This window comes from Heterocephalus glaber, unplaced genomic scaffold (genome assembly GCF_053883595.1).
Source record: "Heterocephalus glaber isolate CG9 unplaced genomic scaffold, H.glaber_assembly_v1.0 deba00001497, whole genome shotgun sequence".
Classification (NCBI taxonomy): Eukaryota; Metazoa; Chordata; class Mammalia; order Rodentia; family Bathyergidae; genus Heterocephalus; species Heterocephalus glaber.
In genome coordinates, this window is record NW_028258320.1 from 70,383,442 (window position 1) to 70,407,028 (window position 23,587).

General features: G+C 36.9%; 2 protein-coding genes across 5 annotated transcripts in view; one reads left to right on the forward strand and one right to left on the reverse strand.

Annotated features, from left to right (window-relative positions):
- Nhlrc2 (NHL repeat containing 2) overlaps positions 1-3,681 on the reverse strand; it is a 52,110-nt gene extending 48,429 nt beyond the window's left edge. For all 3 annotated transcript variants that reach the window (XM_004838887.4, XM_004838886.4, XM_021253413.2), the window contains exons 1-2: positions 3,504-3,681; positions 845-997 (exon numbers count right to left, since the gene is read on the reverse strand). In XM_004838887.4, the coding sequence (XP_004838944.2) occupies positions 845-997; positions 3,504-3,681 (331 nt within the window). The remainder of the gene's footprint in view (positions 1-844; positions 998-3,503) is intronic.
- Positions 3,682-3,971: 290 nt separating this feature from the next.
- On the forward strand, positions 3,972-22,573 carry Dclre1a (DNA cross-link repair 1A). Of its 2 annotated transcripts, XM_004838888.4 has the most exons (10): positions 3,972-4,158; positions 4,627-5,729; positions 6,780-8,441; positions 10,016-10,149; positions 12,013-12,131; positions 13,434-13,574; positions 15,039-15,184; positions 15,934-16,088; positions 20,771-20,912; positions 21,901-22,573. In XM_004838888.4, exons 2-10 carry the CDS (start codon positions 5,270-5,272, stop codon positions 22,059-22,061), a joined length of 3,120 nt encoding a protein of 1,039 aa, XP_004838945.1. In that variant the 5' UTR covers positions 3,972-4,158; positions 4,627-5,269; the 3' UTR covers positions 22,062-22,573. The 2 variants fall into 2 exon arrangements, with proteins under 2 accessions (XP_004838945.1, XP_087041412.1); XM_087185286.1 differs by lacking the exon at positions 3,972-4,158 and having other exon boundaries at positions 4,315-5,729.
- The last annotated feature ends 1,014 nt before the right edge of the window (positions 22,574-23,587 follow it).

Here is a 23,587-nt window from a genome sequence, read left to right on the forward strand (position 1 = left end):
GTACTAGCTTTTATAATTGCCCATGTATTTTCCTTTACTGAGATTTTTATTTCTTCATAGTACATGGAGTGCTGGGATTATAGGCGTGAGCCATGACTCCATCCCGTCCTTACTCTTACAGAATCAGTGACCTTACCTATTGTCTCTAGTTCAAGAATAGAAATTCAATTAATTTAAACCTAATTAAATGAAACCTTTAATCAATTTCATTTACTCCCATTATTTTTAGAAAAAAGAAACAAAATCTAGTACTCTTTCAAACTAATAAAATAAATACTAAGCATAATCCCTTGCAACTACAGAATCCTTAGTACAACAAAAGAGGATTCTCCAGTGTGCTTTGGAAAACATTTATGGTAGTAAGTCTTTTTTTAATGAAGCAAGTCAAAGAAAAAAGTATCTCTTACAATACTTTGCACTGTACTGTGGTTCATGTCATTCAATTTTAATGAAAGCTTCATCATATTTCCTAATAAGAACTTTAAACCTTCATTTCACAGTGAGAAGAGTATAAAATTTGGGTTGGATATTCCTTTGTGTTTTTTTCCTCCATAGAACAAATTTAGGTAACAGCAGAGAAACAAAAGATCTTTTAAAATACCTGATCATGAAAAAAGTAATTCATGCCTTTACCTTCTCAGTAAACCTTGTCCTAAATTCAGGTTCTTTAGCTAAGCAAACCTAAATTTAACCCTTTATGCAAAGGTACACTCATAGATTAGAGATTTTTTTTAGAATCACTGAAGTCTTGCTAATGTTCATTCTCCTATGAGCAAATGAGCCAGCTATTCTTCCACTGCCTATGCCATGACAGTCTGTTAGAAACTAATAAAAAAGCAGATACCTTTATCAGAGTATGTGTGTTCTAACTCATGGAGATCAGGCAACAGGTGGATACAGTTTATGCAGCAGTAGCTGAAGAAATCAAGGATGACCACTTTTCCACGTAGGTCCTTGTAGACAGAAATAGGCTCTTCTGTGTTCAGCCATTCTAACCCTGAAATTTATACAAAATAAATTATAATGATTAAAGGTAAAGACAGAGACAATTTACCTAAAACTTTCCATTACAATTTTTGTTCTTTCTAGTACTACTGCAAACAGTCCAACATCTTTTTTTTTTGTACGGGGGATCGAACTCGGGACCTTGCGCTTTCGAGGCAGGCGCCAGAACCACTGAGCTAAACCCCTGGCCCCATTAGTCCAACATCGCAAGAGATGATAGCACTACAGTCTGTGGTAGTTTATTTCATTTATAAGAACTGGCCTTTTAATCAATAAATAAATGAAATTAAAGACATGATGTATCTTCATTATTATAATTACATAGGTACCTGTGATGTGAAGGAAAAGACTAAAAAGCCACATCTGTTAGAGGTTAAAGGTTCAAAGAGGAAAGATGAAAAGAAAGAAAGGGTGACAGGGGAGGGCACGTAGGAAGGAGAAAGGATGGGAAAGCTGCTTTTATGTATGAGGCAGTCTGCACATACAGCAAGGAAAAGCTACTAAATTCTTTCACAGCTAGAGTAATTGCCTGTATGTGAAAAGAGGTAAAACAACACATTCAGGCAAAAACAACAGGAAATATCAAATATTAAGAAATTGCATATACAATTAGGTAAAACTGGGTATTGAAAATGAAAGCTGAGTTTAAAAGTATTAAGACATAGCTAAATAGAGGCTGGAGATTTAGCTCAGTGGTTTCGCAGCCTGCTGTGTGAGCGCAAGGACCGGAGTTCGATCCCTGGTACCAAAAAAAAAAGACATAACTAAATATAAAAAACAAAATGTATTTAACGATAAACATATAAAATGCCTAAGCCAATCTCATATAAAGGAAGCTGAAATATTCTGGAGTTGGATGAAACTCTAAATACAAAATATTTTAAATGCAAAATCCGAGGCAACATTAATATTAATGAAGAATGTGTTCCCTTCCCTCCAAAGAAAAATAGGATCTCATTAATCTGTACTTTTGTAAATCAGAATTTATAATTACTTGACTATGATTCAAAATTTTAACTCTGTACTATGAAGATTTTAAATATTAAATATTAAAAGTGTAGCATCCCTCCAGGGATTTAGCTCAGGGGTTCTGATCCCCAGTACCAAAAAAAAAAAAAAGTGCAGCATCCCTATTTAAACAACTTACAAAAACAAAGTTTTTTGCTTGTAGGTAAATAAATGTAGCTATTAAAATTCTTTATTATACCTTGAAGTAGGTATTTAGGGATATTTCATAGTTACTGAAACCTAGGGTTGGGTGGAGCAAGTAAATTCATTAGTCCTCCCTTACCCATGAGGTATATGTTCCAAGACTGCTGGTGGAGGCCTGAGACGGCCTAGACTGCCAAATCCCAGCTGGTGGCCTGCTTGTGTGTAATAGTGTACTATATATCTCTTTACAATGTTTTCACAAAGTATGTATACATGTACGTAATATTTACCATCTTGCAAGGTTTTATAAAGTCTGTACACTAGTGTGTGTGTATATCTACATATGTACTATTTTGAAGTTTGTCTGATAGGATAAGCATTCATGCACCACCACCACCCCCCTTTTTGATTAAGGATTCCTCAATATTTCAAATCCAGTACAAGATTAGTAATGGAAAAAATAAGGACTTCTCAAGGCAAGTACAAAAGGCTCGGAAAGACACCCAAGACTGTTGTCAGAGGAGGTTCCGATATGCCTCCGATGAGCTAAATGAACCCTGCCACCACCAACCAATTAACTATACATGTGGTCTCAGTATCACACCAGGACACATGCCAACATTACCAGGCAAAACAATGCCACTCCAACCAAAGAAGGTAAAGTACGGTTTCATTTCAAACTGCACTGCTGGGAGTATCTATTTGAGGCTCACACAGCCAGCATCCAAACCCAGGAGACAAGCTCTAATTGATTCAGACTTTTTAAATTGTAAGTTTCTCAATATACTGAATGGGAAAAACCAGCAAAGCTAGAAACCAGCAAAATCTGAGGGCTGTAGACAGCAGTAATCCAACTCTGCCAGACAGCAGCTGGGAAGTTTCTTAGTCCCTCTGTCCCTCGCTTTCCTCAACTGTAAAACAGGACGAACAAGGGCACGTCACTGAGTTGTAGGAAGGGTTAAACAACATAATATCCCCTGAAGTGTTCAGAACTGTTTGGCACGTATAAAGTGATCCGTAAATGTCAGCTAGGACGCTGCAGAGACGAGATGAGGACGACGGCTCCAGGGAAACAACTGAAGGGACAGAGTGCTGAGGACACTGCCTTCACGGCCAACCGGGGCCACAAACATTCTCCGAGTTTTGTTAGCTGACATCAGGCCCGAGCAGGCCCCCGCCCTCCAGAAGCCCACCGCGCGCGTCGCCGCTCGGGGACGCGGGGGACCGCGCAGCACGCGCGCCCAGCACCCGCACCCGCACCCGCAACCGCGCCCCGTCCGGGGAGGGCGCCGAGCCCGAGGAAGGGGAGGTCCCGGAGTGGCCCCCACCCCGAGGCCAGCCCTCACCTTCCGGAAACTCGGGCACCGACAGGTCTTGCTCCCAGCCGTCCACCTTCTGCAGGTACTGGTAGACCAGGTCGTCCTTCTCCCGCTGGGTGACGGCGTCGAGCAGGGCGTACTCGAGCGAGGTCTGCGCGGGCAGCAGCCCCGAGAGGCCACAGCTTCGGACTCCGGACGCCGCCATGTTGTGCGGGCCGAGGCTTTGGCCAAGAAGACGCCCAGGGAGGAGGCGCGCGGGCCCAGGGCTTCGGCGCGGTGCCCCGCCTTACCCCCACCAGCCCCACTCTACGCCGGAGACACGTTTTTTGATTTTTAAGCATGCAATCGAATGCCAAAGTCCGAATGGCTGCAATTCCCAGGCACGTAATTAAACTACTGTCGCAACCCACCCCGCCCCTTCCAGGCCCCTCCGCGGTCCAGCCTGGACATTCAGAACACCAGATTCAACAGGGCAGAAGCCTCAGGGGCTGCATTCTGCGGGCTCCGTGGCACCCATTCTTACATCCTCCACCTTGAAAACTGGCAGGCTTTAGAACAAAACTAAAATAAAATAAACCAGTAGGCCACTTAAAAGAAAAAAATTAAGCCCCCCTCTTAGACCTGGATCAGCCGATTCGACACTCTCTGCCAGCGGGAAGTGGTTCCCGCCAAGACAAAAGAGGTAAGGCGCTAGGGATACAGTGTCTTCCAGGGAGAAGGCTTTTTAAATTGGAAGGGCTTTGATTGGTACACAAAGGTTGTATTTTGTGACCTGGGAGTGCTGAAAGTGCGAGCGCGAATATACCGTTAGCCAAAGCGGGGAAGGGGGTGCAGAGGGGAGCGGACGCAGCTGGGCCCAGGAGTGCTGTGGCGGCCACGAGGGGCTTTGACGCCCGGCTGTGCTTTCCTGAAGGGGAGGGCTCTGGAGGCTCTTTTGGAGCTGGCTGTGCTTAACGTGGAGAGGGTGAAGGCCTTGGTCGTTGGCCTCGCAGCTCCAAGATCGAAAGAGAAGGGAGAGCCAGAGCCGGCAGGGGTCCGGCATGGGGCCTGCAGCCTCCCGGCTCTGCGGGGCTCAGTGGGGCTCAGTGGGGCTCAGTGGGACCCCGGCCTGAGCCCGACCTCACGCGTCTGAACTTTGTTCATTGCGCAGGGATGTACCGTGAAGCGGGAGGACGACACTGGACTGATTGAAGAAACTGAAGTTGTTGATTACCTACGAGTCACGGAGAAGGGCACTTAGGTTCTTGGAGAGTCACGCAACACTTTGATTACTGTGTGACTAGTTTTACTAGTAAACTGAGGTAGCCAACTGCCCAGAGGCTGTAACTGGACTTGTGAATTGTTTGAACAGCTGTCCACTTGAAAGAGAACAGACAGTAGCTTCACACAACAGTTACACAAAACTTGTTTTAAGACAGTGGTTGAATCTGTACTTCTCAGTAGTGCGTAATTTTTAAAGTAGTATTGATTCTTGTTTTTATAAATCAAGTCCTAGAAAAAGCCAAAATACCTGAATGAAATAGCCACAGTGAAAAACTTTACAACTGCTACCTCCGTGATAGGTTCTTGTAACTTTATTATGGTATAAATGGGACAGCAGGTGTTCTCAAGTATAATTTTTGTAGTTTGCCAATATAGTCATTACCATAACTATAGATTCTCATCAAGTTAGTAGGTTTCTGGTTACCTTTCTTTTTTCAGTAAAGGAATTCCATTTTAAAAACTTAGAACAAGAAATGGACTCTCAATTTATTGAATATTAATGCCTCTTTAATGGTAAAGTCATTTTTGCTATGTTAGAAGACACATTTTTGGAAGAAGACATCTGGGAATACAAATCTAAAAGAAAACCAAAACCAATACATCCAAATAATTGCTCTGAGAATATCCCAAAATCTGTTGAAAAACCAGCAGATAGAAAATACCAGTCAAAACAAAAAGGAAAAAAACCAAGAACTATAGAAGCTAAAGGGAAGGGGAAAGACCATGAAATGTGTCTTACAGAAAGCCAGAGTAGTGTATCTTCTAGTCAGAATTCGAGTTGTGGAGATGATATTCAGTTGTCCCAGGACAAAGAGACCACTCCAAGAAAGCACTGTAAAACTCACAAAAACAGACAAGTGTCCCCAAAGATACGTCCAATTTATGATGGACACTGTCCAAACTGCCAGATGCCTTTTTCCACATTGTTAGGTCAAACCCCTCGATGGCACGTTTTTGAATGTTTGGATTCTCCACCCATCTCTGATACAGGTAAGATTACAGAAAAGGTAGTGGTCTCGAATAGTCTGGAAGTCTTGGATTAGGTCAGCCTATTCAGTGAAACAGCAGGGCAAGTAATAAACCAGAAGAAAGTTGAGACACTATACCAGTCAATGGTCTATTCGCGAAGAAAATTTATACTGAAAACAGTTTAAATACATTTTGGTTTTCCATAAAAGTTCCTAAGTATCTCAATTGTTTTTATAAATAGTCATTGAACCTTTTACTGTGTTAGGTACTTTCAGTTTGTTTTTGCTTACTTGACTCACAATGACCATGTAAGGTGGGTGGTAGTGACATTTAATAAATGAGGGTTCTTAAAAGTTTAAAAGCTTGCCCAATTTATTATCTTTTGGGGAACTGTATAGAAAAGTACAAATACATTCTGGATTCTAAGTGTGGTTGTGATGTATTTTTCATGCTAGTGTATAGGAAGAGGAACTGGGAAGCATCTTAGGTGATTAAAATTCTTACAAAAATGTGCCAAAAAAGCTCAAGTAATGCTCTGATTGTATTTTAAAAGAAGTGTCATATTTAGCATATGGAAAGTTCTACTTGGACTACATAGAAATTGAGTTGTAACGATTTGTATATTTTAAAGTTACCTCAATTTTTTTTAGAAAATATTATTTGAAGAGCAATATAAAAGAGTATTTAACTTTAAAATAAATAATAGCCGGGTGTGATGGCACACACTGTAATCCCAGCTCTTTGGGAGACTGAGGCAGGAAGATAGCAAATTTGAGTCCCACCTGGGAAACTTCTTGAGATCCTATCTCAAAAAAAAACATTAAAAAAAGGGCTGGGGATGTAGCTCAAAGCAAAGACCCTGGGTTCAGCTGCCAGTACTTTCTAAAACCATTTTGGATTAAGTGTTAATATCTTAATGCTGATTTTTTTTTTGTTTACTGTGCAGTTCACAATAGCTATTGTCATAAAGCCTCAGAGGAGAACTGATGGTTTTGTACTTACAGGTTTATTTATGGTGCTAATGCATCAGAGCTTGCCCTACAATACTCTTTTCTGTATTAAAATTTTCAGAGTGTCCAGATGGTCTTCTGTGTACCTCAACAATTCCTTCTCATTATAAGAAATACACTCACCTTCTGCTTGCTCAAAGGAGAGCTAGTAACGATCCTGTTAGTGGCTTGTCACATGTGCCAGATGGGACATGTTTCAGTGAGACTAAGCCAGCCTTTTCTCCTACCCATGAGGAAAAATGGTCTCTGCATCAGAAACAAACTGAAAACTTAAAAAATGTTTCCAATGATCCCTTCTTGACGATACAGAATCTAAAAACATCTCAGCTTACAACTGAAACCAATAAAAAGATTTCCTCTTCTACAAATATTCATACTTCCCAGAAAGCTCTACAACCTAAAGAATTTGTTAAGAATGACAAACTGGTTGGAGTTGGTTTGCCTCTTATTGGGAAAGAATCAGTTGGCCAAAGCACCTCACAACACACAGATCTACCATTATCAGAAAATGGCTTCAGCAGCTGTGAAATCTCCTATTCTCCACTTCAAAGTGATGAGGAAACTTATGATATAAATGAAAAGCTGGATGATTCACAACAGAAACTATTTTTTACTGAAAGTTCTAAAGATGGTAGCCTAGAAGATGACGAAAGCTCTACTGTGTTTAAAAACCTCCGTGGTCATTTACTGAAGAATCCAGAGGAAAGCTACCCTAAAGTGAATAGCTTCTTAACTCAGGATAAGTACAGTGAAGGACTGTGTAAGTGCAATGCTCTAAATGATTCATTTCATTTTCTCTCCCAAGCTGAAAGTGATATCTCTTATGATGCAGCATTCACTGATTATTTTCTATTGTTTCCACCTGCATTAGCAGGGGAACGGCCTGCTTCTAATTGTCAGACCACTAAAGCAAAACCTGATGAGCCAGAATTTCAGTCATCTCAGTCAAATAAACAGAAACAGGCAATTGAAGAATCAGCTGTTTATAGTCAAGCTTCTCTCCCATTACTCAATTGTGAGTTGTCAAAATCTTTAGAAAGTCAAGGAGAACAGTGTCTTTCTTTGCATCCAAGCCAAAGTAAAATTAGAGAATTATCAAATGAGAACTTCTGTGCTAAGAACAATGCCAACTCAGCATGTGTCTGCAGAAAGATGTTAGATGGTGTGCCAGATGGTAAAGTTACACTTTTAAGTACAGGAAAATCTAGTGCATCTACTGCTGCTAAGTCTTCTAGTCCTAAAGGTAATGCAAGACATCTTAGCAAGGTAATGAAGCAAATGGATATAGGTGTATATTTTGGATTACCACCCAAGAGAAAAGAAGAGAAGTTGCCGGAGGAAAGTGCATTAGAAGTGATGAGCCTAAGTCCTAATGAAAAGAGGCCCCAGCAGTGCAAGAGGAAAGCAGAAAAATCTTTAAGTGATTTAGAATTTGATGCAAAGAATTTAGATGAGAGTCAGTCCTCCGTGGAACTGTCTGACGACAGGTCACAGCATCAAAGAAAGAGACTAAAAACGTCAAAATCACAGGAAGGGACACGTCAGAAGTCAGGACACTATATTAATACACAAGCAGAATCTGGGACAGTCAAGTTAAGTAAAGATAAAGTCTTCATAAAATCAGCTCCTGGCAGGCTGCAAAGAGGGAACACGAAGGTTTCACAGTCATCTAATGCAGGGGAATTAAGACAAAGGACCTGTCCATTCTATAAGAAAATACCTGGTAAGTTGGAATATCAGTGCTCAATGTATCAACAGACAAATTTTTTTTTTTTTTTTTTTTTTTTGGTAACTGGGATCGAACTCAGGACCTTATGCTTTCAAGGCAGGCGATGGAACCACTGAGCTAAATCCCCAGCCCTCAGACACAAAATTTTTGATCATCATGTTCATTGTCCATGGATATGTGTGTGTGTATGAAATAATTTTTTGTACTGTATGCATTTGCTTTTAATGATACTTCATGAGCCTTTATGTTTTTGGTTTTTCCTTTTTTTCCTCTCCATTCAATTCAGCAAACTTTGATTAAACATACTCTACACAAGTTACTGTACTACTTAGGTGGATATTACAGACTAGAAAGTCTATTAAGTAACACATAATAAACATACTTCAGAAGGAGGAAAAGCATTTTTGTAAGTAAATATAATAAAAGGCAGTATCTACACACTTGTGAGAAATACAAAGTAGCTTCAAAGAGAATACTAAATAACTGTAGAGAAGGGAATCTTAACAGGTTGTATCTGTCACAATTAATGCCAAGCATTGAAAAACCATTTTAGAACTTAGTTTCTTTGCTTTTTCATATTCTTGTAACTGCTTGCTTTCAAAGATGAGTTTTGATAGCAAAATGTATAGAGGAATGAATTTTATTATTGAAGAAACCAGTAACTTCTGAATATACATTAAAGTGGCCAAAATACACTTGGTTTCAAAAGAGTTTTGTAAAACTTTTATTGGTGTTCTAAATCTATAATTTGTTAAAAATATTTGTGTCTTCGATCCCTGTTACCAAAAAAAAAAAAAGAATTTGTGTGGAGAATAGCACCAGTTTTGTTCTTAATGATTATTGTGATTAATTTTCTGTACTTCAAGTGAGCCTGAAACCTTTATGCCACGTGTCGAGAGCCTCAGTAGCACTGTGACGTTGTGCTTGTATACATGCAGCTTGTCTGTCAACACACTTGGTAGTTTTCTCATGAACACATTTTAGAACTTCTTTTCATTATTTCCGGTTTAGGGAACATTTTTAGGCATTTTCCCCACCCCCATACCTACCACCCTGCAATGAAATTCAGACCATATAAGTACTATTTATCTTTTATTGTATAGTGGCCCTTTGGAAGGTCACAAACTTTTGGAAGATTTAGGATTATTATGGCCCTCAACCATTTTTGCCTCCTTAGAAGTGTATCAGTATTGCCTCTTGGAGAATTAATGTTTTAGAAGAAATTCTACAATATTCTCTTGTTCTTTTGCAGAGGATTTCAGGTGTCCAGAAAATAACTGTGAAAGTATTAACCAAAATAGAGAAGTAGTTGGTTTGTGGCTTAGTATTTTTTATATTTACTAATTTTTTGTGCAGTTATTCACAAAAAAATCTGTATAGTAAGATATTTCGTAGAAACTTAACAAGACTTTCTCTCACCTTTTGTTGTATTATGTAGCATACCTTTTAAATAAATTATAGTAAAATTGGAGAGGAGGTGTAAGGAGGAGGAGGGTTCAGTATTTATTATCCCACCAGTTGTCTTTGTTGGCCCTTCTCATCCTACTGTGTTGGTGTTTGCATTGCAGGAACTGGCTTTACTGTCGATGCCTTTCAGTATGGCGAAGTTGAAGGCTGTACGGCATATTTTCTCACACATTTTCATTCTGATCACTATGCTGGGTTGTCCAAAAACTCTACCTTTCCAGTTTATTGTAGTGAGGTAAGTTTGAGTATTCTAAATTCTGACTGTGTAGAGTGGTATGAGTTTCTAAGACATTTAATTAAAAAAAATTAAAACTGTAAGACTATTCTACTAGAAAAGATGAGAAAACAGATTGTACATCGCGATTCTAAAATCAAATGAGTTAATGTCAATGGTTGCAACCTATTTTTAAAAAACATTTTTATTATTTAAGAGCAGATGAACTTTCATGATGTACTAAAAAAACCAGTTTCCTTCAGGAAACATTCTTTGAGTGCCTAAATAAATATAAAAGACTAAATAACTAACCTCAAGGAATTTACAGCCTCCAGGGGAAACATTCACAAATCACACCAACTGGGATTTATATTAGTAGAAAAATAAATAGAGTGCCTGGGACTACTTTATTCTTTTGTGCACTAGGGTGGAGAGGGATTATCATGATGAAATAGATACCATAAACTAATTATTAAAAGGAGATAAATCCCTGTTACTAAGGGCTTTAGTCAGAATTTGATTTAATCCTCACAGCATTCATGAAGTATCTGCTTTTTCTTCGTGAAGGAAGTGATGTTCGGAGAGGTTAAGTGAATCCTCCAAGTCACAGAGTAGGTAATGGCAGAGTTTAAATTTGAATGCAGGTCTGTCTGATTCCCAGACAGAGGAAAGAGAAGAGAACATACCCGGCAGAGAGTGGAATTTGTATGAAGGAGCTTGAAAAATATACTTACTTCAAAAGATTCAGGTTGGGAGTGGTGGTGTACATCTTTAATCCCAGCACTTGGGAGGCTGGGGCAGGAGGATTGCTGGGAATTTGAGGCCAGCCTGGGCTGTATACTGAGTTCAAGGCCAACCTGAACTATGTAGTGAGACCATGTATTAAAAACAAAAACAACCCAGAAAATTTAGAAAAGCTGGAACATGCTGTAGGGAAGCACAGGAGATAAATCCACAGCAATGGGTTGGGACCATATGACAGGATTTCGTGCATCATGCTGAGAATGATGAGCATTTTATTGGTGACAGAGGGCCAGTGTTTAAGCAGAAGAATAACACTGTCCTTCTAGGAAGTATTTGTTGTCCCTGAAGGTTTATGTGAACAAACTGGGAAAGTAGGGAGATTATTCAGATGCTATGGTTCTAAACTGGAATTAAAACATAATACAAACTGTGATCAAGATCCCTAACATTTTCTAATGTATCCCTTACTTAGAAAACACTGCTAACATTTTTTAAATAGATATAATTTGTCAATTTGTCTTTTTATTTCTATACAAAAGTAGAATACAATACTAAAATTCTTTTTGTCTTTTTATTTATATATTAAAAATAGCTTATACAGAGGTGATCAAAATATACAGTGAATGTTTAAATTAAAAATTTTATTATAATAAAAGACACATTGTCATTAATTTCCCTTAAAGTAGTTCCCCTTGCTTCAAACACAACATATGTATCATTCTTGGCACTTTCTGAAGCAGTTCTGAAGGTCTCCCTTCTGGGGCTGTTGAGTGCCATCCAGGAAAAAGGCAGGCTTATAAAAACATGATGCGTCTTCATCCACCTTATTCACAGCATCTGGCACCGTGCAACTTCTGGCTCTTCCCCAAAGTCAAAATGACCATGAAAGGAAAATGTTTTGAATCGATTCAAGACATCAAGACAGCCACAACAGTGCAACTAAAGACATGAGAAACGAATTCCAGAACTGCTTCAGAAAGAGATAGATGATGGTATAAGTGTATCAAAGTGAGGGAGTATATTTTGAGGGGGATTAATGCAATACATTTTTAAACATTTAAGCATTAGCTATATTTTTTTTAATCATACCTTATGTTTAGTGTTTTACCAAATCAGCAATAAGCACATCCTGTTTTGCAGATAACTGGCAATCTGTTGAAGAGCAAGCTTCATGTGCAAGAACAATATATCCATCCGTTGCCAATGGACACTAAATGTATAGTGAATGGTGTCAAAGTCATTTTGCTTGATGCCAATCAGTAAGTATTTAAGTTGCCTTAGTAATAGCTTATTTTCAAAAATTCAAAAGGAAAACACATTGGGATGGTTAAGAACTTTTTTGTTAAAATTGGTATGCTTGATATTTCTTAAAATTTGAATAAAACATTTCTACTTTTGAAAAAAATAACATACCCAATTATAGAATCAGATTAAATGTAGTGAAATCTTCCAAATGTTAGAGGATTAAATCGCTACACTTGACATGAGACTCCAGCTTATTTCTTTAAAGCACATTAATAGCTGGGTGTGGTGGCACATGCCTAGAGGCTGAGGCAGTAAGTAGGATCTTGAGTCGGAGCCCATCCTAGGCAACTTCACAAGGCCCTGTCTTTAAAAAAAACTGGGAAAACATGAGGATATAGCCCAATATGAAAGCCCTGGCTTCAATCCCAGCACTGGCAAAGGGAGGGGGGAGAAAAAATTAAAACTTGCTGTGCAGATAACCTTTTGCCATTTTCTTTAATATTATTTATATATAAGTTAATAATTTGTGCCCCATTTAGACACCAGAGGTCCTCTGCCTCTAACCAGCTACATTTAAACTAAGAAATCTTTCAAACTTTAAATACCAAATAGTTGGAAGATTTTTTCTTGAAAATTATTTCCTTCTCCCACCCATCTTTTTAATGGAAAGTATTATCAGCATTCATGTTGCCCAACATGACCCTTAACTATGCTTCTTTCTACTTTTCCTAATGTTTGTTAGTCCCCTGTTCCGTAGAAATCGTAGATACTTAGGGAAGGGAATAAGCTAAACCTAAGTTTCCTAAAATGCAGGCCAACGCTGTTACTTCAGGTTGTTTTTCACTTCATTAGCTAGCTTTGCTGCTCTTTCTTTTTTTGGTCCTTAACTTGAGGTCTGATTTTTTTAAGTCAACTTTTATTGCGGTATTCACAATAAATCACATAGTTAGTATAAACTACTGATCAAACTGGTATGATTTAGCCCATGCCTCAGAAACATAAAACACTCTTCTCATAAAAAATATTCCAGGGGCTTAGATCTCATTTCTCAGGAGGCAACCAAGGAGTTTTGAAGACAGGCCTTTCTTGGGAATGTGCAGGGTTTGAACAACCCCTTGGGCAATTAATTCTTTCCTGCACACCACCTCTTTTTATGATGTAAATTTCCTGTAGTTCACATACTGCATTTCCTCTGTAGTATAGTGTTGTCACTGGTTGGTCAGCTAATAAGATGCATAACTTGTTGGTACTGAAATACCACTTCCTATAGGTGCTTTGTCTGTGTAACAAATATGTCTTTAAGTGTTTGTATTCAGCTGTCCAGGTGCTGCTATGGTCCTTTTTTACCTTCCTAATGGGACTGTTGTATTACACACTGGAGACTTCAGAGCAGATCCCAGCATGGAGCGTTCTCTTCTTGCAGGCCAGAAAGTCCACACGCTGTACTTAGACACCACGTAAGAGCTTTCTTTGAGTACTTCTTTTGCCCATTGATAGCATTTGCTCTGTGTTTTACGAATAATTTAAGCATTTGCTTGGGTAATTAAGATGATGGCTTTTTGCCAGTTACTGTTTCAAGGCTATTCATCGGAAGGATGCTGTTCGGAAAAAAAATACACTCACTAAAGGACAATTTGGTATCAGCTGGATTAATTGAGTATGCTTTAATTTTTGAAAATCTTTATAGCTGAATCCTGAAAGAAGGGAGAAAAACTGGGGGAGAAACTTTGAGAAAACCCCTCTTAGGTTACCCTTCCAAATAATTGTGAAGAGAAAGCTAAGGCCAAAATGTGATTCTGAGTATTGAAAATTGCTTTTTTTTTCTCTCCAAAAGGTAATTTATAAGTGACAGCTTTAAAATCCTCAGTGATATACAGTGGTATAAGCCATTATATTTTAAGTACATATACATATTCTCAGCTTTATTAAGGTATACTTGACAAGTAAAAATTATATATGTATATGTGTATAATATTGTATATTAAAATACTTCATCAATTTGTTAAAAATGAATTATATTAAGTATTTCAAACTGTATTAAAAAGAAGTTTGTATGGGACATTTTAGTAAAAGATAGTCTTTCCCCACCCAGTTTTCTCACAATAAGTAGTTTTTCCATTCTTTTATATCTACTTTAAGTTATAGATAAATTAAGAAAATAAATTCCCTTTGTGTGTGTTTTATGTAGAAAAGTTGGAGTTTTTTCTCTCTTTCCTGGTGTTTGACTAGAAAAAAACAATTTTGAAAATTGGGAAAAATATTTATTTGGTATTTATAGTTTATTACATTTTAGTGAAATAGTGCTTACTTTTCTTATCAAAAATATATAGAAAGTAGCTTAGGGTTAATCTTTTACTTGGTTTTATTATATTTAGGCCTTATTGGAGCTATTGTATTCTTATAATACTAAATTTATTTCTGTATCTGTAAGAGGAGATGATATCCACGTGAATATTCATTAATATTAAAAACTACATCAAATTCATGTTCAATTTTATTATTTCAATTTTGTATTAAATCAAAATTCCTTAATTGAAATATAATCCTTTTCAGTAGGATTTTCTTATATACTGATTGGAGTTTTTAAAAAGGTATATTAAGGTTTATAATCCATGGCTAAAAGAGCTGACTAGCTATACATATTCTTGGAGGGAAAAAAGGTCTTCCAAGGGGCATTTTTTTGAGGCTGATAAAAGAAATATAATTAAAAAGATATATTGAAAACTTATAATAATTCTATCATAAATTAGCAAAACTGCTAACAAACATTTTAACTCCAGTGAAATAACTTATTTTAATATATTATACTGCTGTTGTATATAATTTTTAAGTTTGTTTTTTAAAATAATATCCAGGTTAGAGCTACAGTCGCTATAGGTTTCTTATTGTTCTTTTAATAAGTACATATTTCTGTATTACAGATATTGCAGCCCAGAATACACCTTTCCATCCCAGCAAGAGGTCATCCAGTTTGCCATCAACACTGCCTTTGAGGCTGTAACCCTAAACCCACGCGCTCTTATTATCTGTGGCACTTACTGTATCGGAAAAGAGAAAGTCTTCCTAGGTGAGTGGTAGCTGTATCTAATTTACATTAATATATTATAAAGATCAGATTCTTTTTGCATAAAGCCCCATCAGTCTCTCCTTGTACATTTGAAATTTATATCTTGAAATTATTCAATGTTACCTTTGAAGTGAAAGGAAAATTTAGTGGGTTTGGTGCATTTAAACTTTGAAAGGCTTTTTAAAAATATTTGATAAATTTGTTTATCTTAGCCTTTACAATCTATGTTTAAAAGCAAATGTCCACTTTATATTATTTTAATTATCTTTGAAAAATGATCAAAGCATAGGTGCATTATTCTTTATGGATAACCATCAATTATTTTATAGAACAGTTTTAATTTTTGTACCTCACTAATGTCTGTATATATTTGTTTCTAGTTTGTCTAGAGAGTGTTGTACTATTTTTGCATAATACCTCCAGTTTCTTTTTTAAGTATGGTTGCATTATGTCAAATGTTGAGATATGAAATGATTAGGCCAGGGTTTTAACTTTCTCAAATTTAGTTCCTTTCCTTCTACACCTTTCTACAATAGGCCTTTAAAAATAAATTTCTTGGCTTTTTCTCAATTTAGTCCACATAGTTAACCAATAAAATGATTCAACCATTTAAAGATACTATGGTATAAGTGCGAATGTTTTGAAATTGCTTTTATGTGATAAATTCTTATTTTAAAATTGAAGTTGCAACTTGATGTTTTTTCACAAGCCATCATTTTACTATTTTTAAACTTTTACTTTGTCTATAGCCATTGCTGATGTTTTAGGTTCAAAAGTGGGCATGTCCAAGGAAAAATATGAAACATTACGCTGCCTCAATATATCAGAAATTAATTCCCTCATCACTACAGACATGTGCAATTCTTTGGTTCACCTTCTCCCAATGATGCAAATTAATTTTAAGGTAAGCATTCAAGAGATAGCTTTTAGGATTGACCAGAAAAGCTAATCTGAGATTGTAAACTGGAATCACAATTAATCCGCATTTACCTTCAAGGAATTCTATTATAGCGGAGTGTCATTTATGGTAAAATTAGCCCTAAAAGTCTTTCAAGGGAATTTTTAATCTTTACAGTTTTTTTTGTGTGTACAGCTCTTCAGAATAATTCATATGCCTACCAGGAGCTTAGGACCTAGAAAACTGCCATTCAGGAAGGAACAAAAGTAGGAAAGTATCTAGCAATAAGATCATTCAAACCTTCCATTTCCAGATCATTTTCCAGTCTTTGAGTGAGTGGGGAAATGAGTGAAGAATTCTAAATACTTACTTTTCTTCGGATCATTCCATTCTGTATTAATATTAAGCCAATGCAGCACTGGCATATATTGAAAATGTACTCATTCTGAAGATTAAATGAAATAGTGGGAGTAGATGCTGAGATTAATTCCAAGGTATAAACTAAGACATGTACAATATGACCCAACTGTGATTTAGGGCCTTATCTGTCAGATTTACTTATGCACTAAGGTTTATTCCATTTACTAACATTTTGACCCCTGGCAATGAAATATAGCAAACCTGTGTGTTAAATGTGATTCAGAACATAATGCACAAAGAAATTCGTTTTCACTTTTCGTATAACATTCATGAAGTAACTCTTACGGAGCTTTTTGAAATAGGATGCTTATTACTCTCTTTGCCTTATCAATAATACCTGTTGTGTTTAAAAAAAAAAGAATGTTTTAGGTCTACTGCTTGAGTAAGGAAAGTCAGTTTGGTAAATCCTCAAAAAGTTAAATGTGGATGACCATGTGACCCAACAATCCAAATCCTATGCATATGCTCAAGAAAATTGAAAACGTATGTCTACACAAAATTTCTCTAGGGTTGTTCATAGCAGCATTATCTAAAAGTAGAAACAACTTAGGTGCCTATAAAATAATTAATGAATAAATAAAATAGGACATAACCATAAAACAATACTTTTCAGCTATAAAGAGTAATGAAGTTCTAACACATGCTGCTGTATGCATGAACCTTGAGAACATTATGCCAGGTGAAAGAAGCTCCTACCAAAGGATATGTATGGTATGATTCTACTCATGTGAAATGTTCAGAATATAAATCTGTAGAGACTGAAAGTAGGTTAGTGGTTGCAAAGTTTGAGGGAGAGGAAGTGGAGCATGTCTGCCAATGGTACCAGGTTTTTTTTTTTGGATAATGTAAATGGTCTAGAATCGGATAGTGGTGATGGTTACATGACTGTGAATATTCTAAAAACTGCTGCATTGAGCACTTAGGAAGAAAGTGGTCCTTGAAGCTGAAAACAAAACAAACGAGAAGTGAGAAGTTGGAGAGCAGAAGCACAGAACATGGTTGTGAAGAGGACCAGATAATGTTGATGGTCTGAGGGAGGTTCCCAGGAAGGGCTTTGTTTAATCATTAGAAATGAGGATTTTTATGTTGAGTAATAGGGAGATATTGAAATACAGGAGATAAGGCAATAATTGATGAATAATTGATGAGGTAAGGTTTCCGAGCAGGATTTGGAACACAGGTAAAGAGATTCATCACCATGAAGCAGGAAGAGGGCCACCTCTTCCTCTCTGACAGTTCCCTCACAACATATGACTTTACAGCTCTCTAACACATGGCCTTCTTTAGAGATCATATATTTGCAAACTAAAACAAGAATTAAAGCTTCAGACAATTGAAGGCTCAAGTACAGTTTTTATGCAATTCAAATTGTTTTTAATGATTAAGAAATGTTCACTACATTTGTATATATGTACACACAATCAAACCTTGGATTGCGAGTAACTTGGTCCATGAGTGTTCTGCAAGGCAAGCAAACATTTCTAGGCATTTTAACTTGATAAACAAATGATGTCTTGCAATAAAAGTGGTATGACGTGCTAAACATCACATGATCACAATTAGATCTCTCTCTTTCTCTCTCTCTGTCTCTCCCCGTCTCACTGCTTTGGTACACAAGTGCTTTGCATTATGAGCAGAACACTTTGAAAACCAAAGTTTTTGTATATACATATGGGTAATGTCCTTGGAAAAGGGATGATCTGGTGTTAAGTTTGTATTTTTAATATTAAGTTTGTACTTTACTACTTCTAGGAATTTATACTAAGAAATGAGTCCTTTGTGAAAAGGTCATCTTTAAGGCTCCTAAATGATCAGAATTAGAGAAAGCCAAGAAAAGGTAGAGCCAGGAATGTACAACTATAATGCATTATCCCAACTATAATCCTAGCACTCTGCAAGGCTGAGACAGGAGGACTGCAAGTTTAAGCCCCACCTGGGCAACTTAGTGAGACTCTAAAAATGAAAATGGAATGTATCTGGGAATGTATCTCAGTGCTAAGGCCCTGGGTTCAACCCCCAGTACCACCAAAAAAAAAAAAAAAAGCTGTGGAGGTGGACAGTTCCATTGGAAAAGACCCAGAAGGTGGGACTTATGGGCTATCTGCCCACTGGGCTGTAAGCTTCTAGAAGGTGACATCTGTGTTCCCTTTCCGCTACACTGACATTCTGGGCGTAATGCTAGAGCAGATACTTAACAGACCCTCTCGTTCCTCTATTAAAGTGACCAAGTATTGATCACATTCTTTGAAGATTACTTAATCTTCAAAGTACGGATGTAGTGTACCACTAGAGGTGGCACATATCTGTGGTCCTTTACTCAGGAGCATCACAAGTACGAGGCCAGCCTGAGCAGAGACCCTGTCTCCAAAACAAAGCAAAAAACTCAGATATAGTGGAAATTGATGGTTATCATAATGTTATGTTTCAGTTAGTAATTATAGTTTTTTTTACCAGCCAAAAATAGTTTTGTTGCAGAGGTAATGACTTTTTATGAAAAGATAAACTTAATTACAGTTTTCAGTGTCCAAGGCATTCTTTAAAGCCTTTCAAATGCTATCAATAATAACATTTGTGCTGTTTCATCCCAGAGTCCTGTATGTGTTGACTACTACCTCTCATTTAGACCCGATTGACTGAATGTGTTAAAACATTGTAACAATAATGCTATAGATGCTGATTTGCATACTGAAAAAAATGTCTAGTAACATTCCCAAAAGCATTTTTCTCATAAACTTGTTGCTAGTAAACTGAAACAGTCATAGATTAGGGATTTTGTTTTGACTAAACTGTTTATAATAAATTTTCTCATTAGTAGTTCTGATATTGTAGAAAATGGACAACTAGTGGTTTGTTGGCAGTCTTTTCTGTAGGTTTGGCTTATATGATAACCTCATAAGTTTTTGTTTGTAGCATTACCCCATGCCACATGATGTTTTTGTGGTAACTGTAACTTATCTCATAAAAGGCAAAAGTAATTGTCATTTAATTCCCCTGGGTATTTAGTTCTCCCATGTTGTTTATGTTTTGTGTTACTGGGTATGAAACTCAGGGGTCACGCATGCTAGACAGAGTGCTCTGCCACTAAGCTACATCCCAGCCCACTACTGGATGCTTTTGAAGAGAAATGGGAATGGATAGATTTGATGGCATATTTTGAAAATTGTTCTCTTGAATTTATGATATTTCATGCATAATTGCTTTAAACCACAGTCTCCTGTTACCTCCTTTATCTGTCAGGCCAAGGTGCAAAAGAATAGCAACTAACCAACTAATGGTACATCAGGTGGAGCTTAGACTTACCAGGACAAGGACCTGAAAGTTCGCAGAGCCAGGGATGCTGTAATGGAAACTTCTGCATCCAAGTTTTTTTTCTTCTGATAGGCCTAATAGTTAGAAATATGATTGTTTTGTGGTAGATATTCTTGTATTGGCTTTAAATTAATAAAAGGTTATTGTTTGATACAAAAGAGAAATCAAAGGATTGTTATTTCATCAGTGAAGTGAGTTTTATTATTAATTCATTCTAAGCCTTTGAAACTGTGGGTTTTAATCTTAAAGCCAAAAGTATTAGATTTTGGGGTTTTTTTTAATCCCTTATAGCACTGTTATCTTTAATTGGATTTCTCTTAGCTTTCAAAGGCTGAACTTTGGTCATTGACTTTCTGAGTTTTATCAAATGTCATCATCAATCATGACTTTAGTGTGGAGAAGTTCTATTCAAAATTTATGAGAGGAGCGTAGTACTTCCAATTGTAGTGGTATGAAGAGTTTGAAAATGAATCTAGCTCATGTCAAAAAGGCTAAAAGGAATAAATCCCTGAGAAGAATGCTATTATGCATCATTAAAGTGTGTGTCTGTTGCTGAGTATAATCTCCTTATAAAATTCTTTGTGTCTCAGTCCTCTGTGAGTTTATATGCATAGAGTCATGTTTGCATTGATGTTTACCATTGTTAATATTAGTCTCTGTGCATTGGGATTTGGAGAGGGTTTTTTAAGCTATCTGAACCATAATTTGCTCATACATAATTATTTGTATTTTTTTTCCATTGTACTTTTTTTTCAGACAATACTGAAGCTTCTTTAGATGAGTGAAGGTTTTTTTTCAGGGATTTTATTTCTTTAAAAAATATGGCACTAGGTTTTTGCAAGCCATTCTTAACAAGTAAAAACTTCCTGTGACTATGCTAGTATAACATCTTTAATCATTTAATTCCATATAACTCATTTCCCTTACTGCTAAATCATTATGCTATTTTTATTTAACAGAGTTTACAAAGTCATTTGAAGAAGTATGGTGAGAAATATGACCAGATTTTGGCTTTTCGACCTACAGGATGGACCCATTCTAATAAGTTAACTTGCATAGCAGATGTTACTCCTCAGACCAAAGGAAATATTTCAATATATGGTATAGTTATTAAGTTTTCTTCTCACTTTTGATGTTGATAATTACTTTATGTCTTAAAAAAGTGTTGAAAAACTGAGGTACAAGAAAAGCAGGCACTAAAGAATTTAACAATTCGAGTTTCAAATCTCACTACAGTTCTAAACCTCTATCTGGCCCATTGTAAGCTGATACAAAGGAGGAGATAAACATTTGATACAGATCATCTCATTCCTGTAATTTCCTTAGAGGAAATTGTAGAATTATTTGGAAGTGAAGATACTGGGGTTTAATACTGGAGGTCTTAAAAAAATAACGAAATCTAAATGATGCCCTGAGCTTACAAGCAGGAAGATGATGAATGATTAGTTGAGGTGACAGAAGGAGTAACATACTTGACTTTGGTGTTTTCATCCCCTGGAGGAAGTTTACGTTTACCCTCCAACCAGCTTAGTACACTGATGGCTAACGGAAACATGTTTAGTGACTTTAAACCAGTGACTCACATTAGCTTCTGAAGATCCTAGCTTACTTAAGACTGTTCCAACCTTTCTCTATGGTACTTGATCTTTACTAAAGAAAATAAAGGGATTTCTGGGATCTTGGGACTAGAATCTGCTTGTTTGCTCTAGAAATCAAGAGTCTCTTGTTTGTTATTCTTTACATTTTTACTCAGATTTCTTCCAGATTTTCCCAAAATCAATAGCTGAGTTAAGTGTTTAAAGGGAAGAATTGTTTAAAAAGAAGAAAATGCCAAATAAATTGGACTGTCTAGGAGTGCATATTATTAGCCAAACACATAGAAAAGTAATAGGTGTTTAAATATTGTAAGTTTTATGTCATTTTAATGTTTTAGTCTTTATTATCCATAAAAGACATGAAGTTATTTTTAGAACTAAAAGCACAAAGGAGTTTTTGACAATAGTCTGGGTGGCTTTACTGTTTTATTTTATATTTGAGAGTTTATTAGTTTGATTTTTTAATAGGCAATGTCTTTTCTTTGGTCTTGCAGGCATTCCTTATAGTGAACACAGCAGCTACCTAGAAATGAAACGTTTTGTCCAATGGCTGAAGCCTCAGAAAATCATTCCTACTGTAAATATTGGCACCTGGAAATCTCGGAGCACAATGGAGAAATATTTTAAAGAATGGAAACTTGAAGCTGGATATTGATGATACCATAGAGGACTCATGTGTAATTAAGTATCTTGGGTGTAGCTTGTTAGTTGTTAAATCTATAGTAATAATGAAATAGGTCTTAATATAAAGCCCCACATGAAGATCGCTCATATAGTTTTTTTTCATTTATGTTTGAATAACATATTCATGGTGCCGAATGCCTCTCAGCATCATCAGAGATACCTGCCGACAGATCTCCCTAGCACCCTTAATTTTTTTTTTGGTACTGGGGATCGAACTCAGGTCCTTGCGCTTGCGCAGCAGGCAGTGGAACCACTGAGCTAAATCCCCGGCCTTAATTAGTTTTGCTTTCCCCTATGGAGACAGTTACATTCTGTACCCAGCCTAAGGGAAAGAAACAAAAGCAGGTTCAGGGACCAAAAGGATTCATGGCAATGGATAACTAGATTAAAAGCATTATATATAAGTAATTATGTATCTTTAAAATTATGAGATAAAACATATATATTATTTTTAAATAAAAATTATTTTAAAATTTGCTATAATGTCTTGATGGATTTTGTTTTAATGGACTTCAGTTTTTTAGAACACTTTTAGGTTCATAGCAAAGTTCAGCAGAAAGTAGAGTCCTATATGCCCATACCCTACATTTTTACCCTCCCCTTTTATCATCATTCCCCACCACAGCACTATGTTTGTTACAGTTAATGAACCGTATTGACTCATCATAACCACCCATAGTGCATAGGTCCCTGTTGGTGGTGTGCATTCTGTGAGTTTTGACAAATGTATAATGACACATAGCAATCACTGAGGTATCATACAAACTTTTGACTGTTCTAAAAATCCTCCATGCCCTACTTATTCATCCCTTTCTTCTTCATGACCCCTGGCAATCACTGATCTTTTTACTATCTCCATAGTTTTGTCTTTTTCAAAATGTCAGATAGTTGAAATCATACAGTAGGTACCCCACCCCCACCCCTTAAGACAGTGTTGCTAGGTAGTACAGGCTAGTCTTGAACTCCCAGTCCTCCTACCTCTGCCTCCTGGACTAGGATTATAGGCATATGCCACCATGCCTGGCTAGTACATTGGCTTCTTTTACTTAGTAACGTGAATTTAAATTCTTCCGTGTCTTTTCCTGGCTTGATAGCTCATCTGCTTTAGTGATGAACACTATTCCATTGTCTTGATGTACCAGAATTTGTTTATCTACTCACCTACAAGGGATATCTTAGTTACCTCCAAGTGTTCACAGTTATGAATAAAGCTGTAACACATCCATATGCAGCTTTTGTGTGAAACTAATTCTTGAACTCCTTTGAGTACTGCTGGCTCATATAGTAAGAGTATGTTTATTTTGTAAGAAACTGCCAAACTGTCTTCCAGAGTGGCTTTACCATTTTGTATTGCTACTGACAATGAATGAGAGTTCCAAATGCTCCATATCCTCATTAGCATTTGGTGGTGTCATACTGGATTTTTGTCATTGTAATAGGTATGAAGTGGTTTTGTGTTTTTGGTATCGGGGATCGAACTCAGGTCCTTGCACTTGC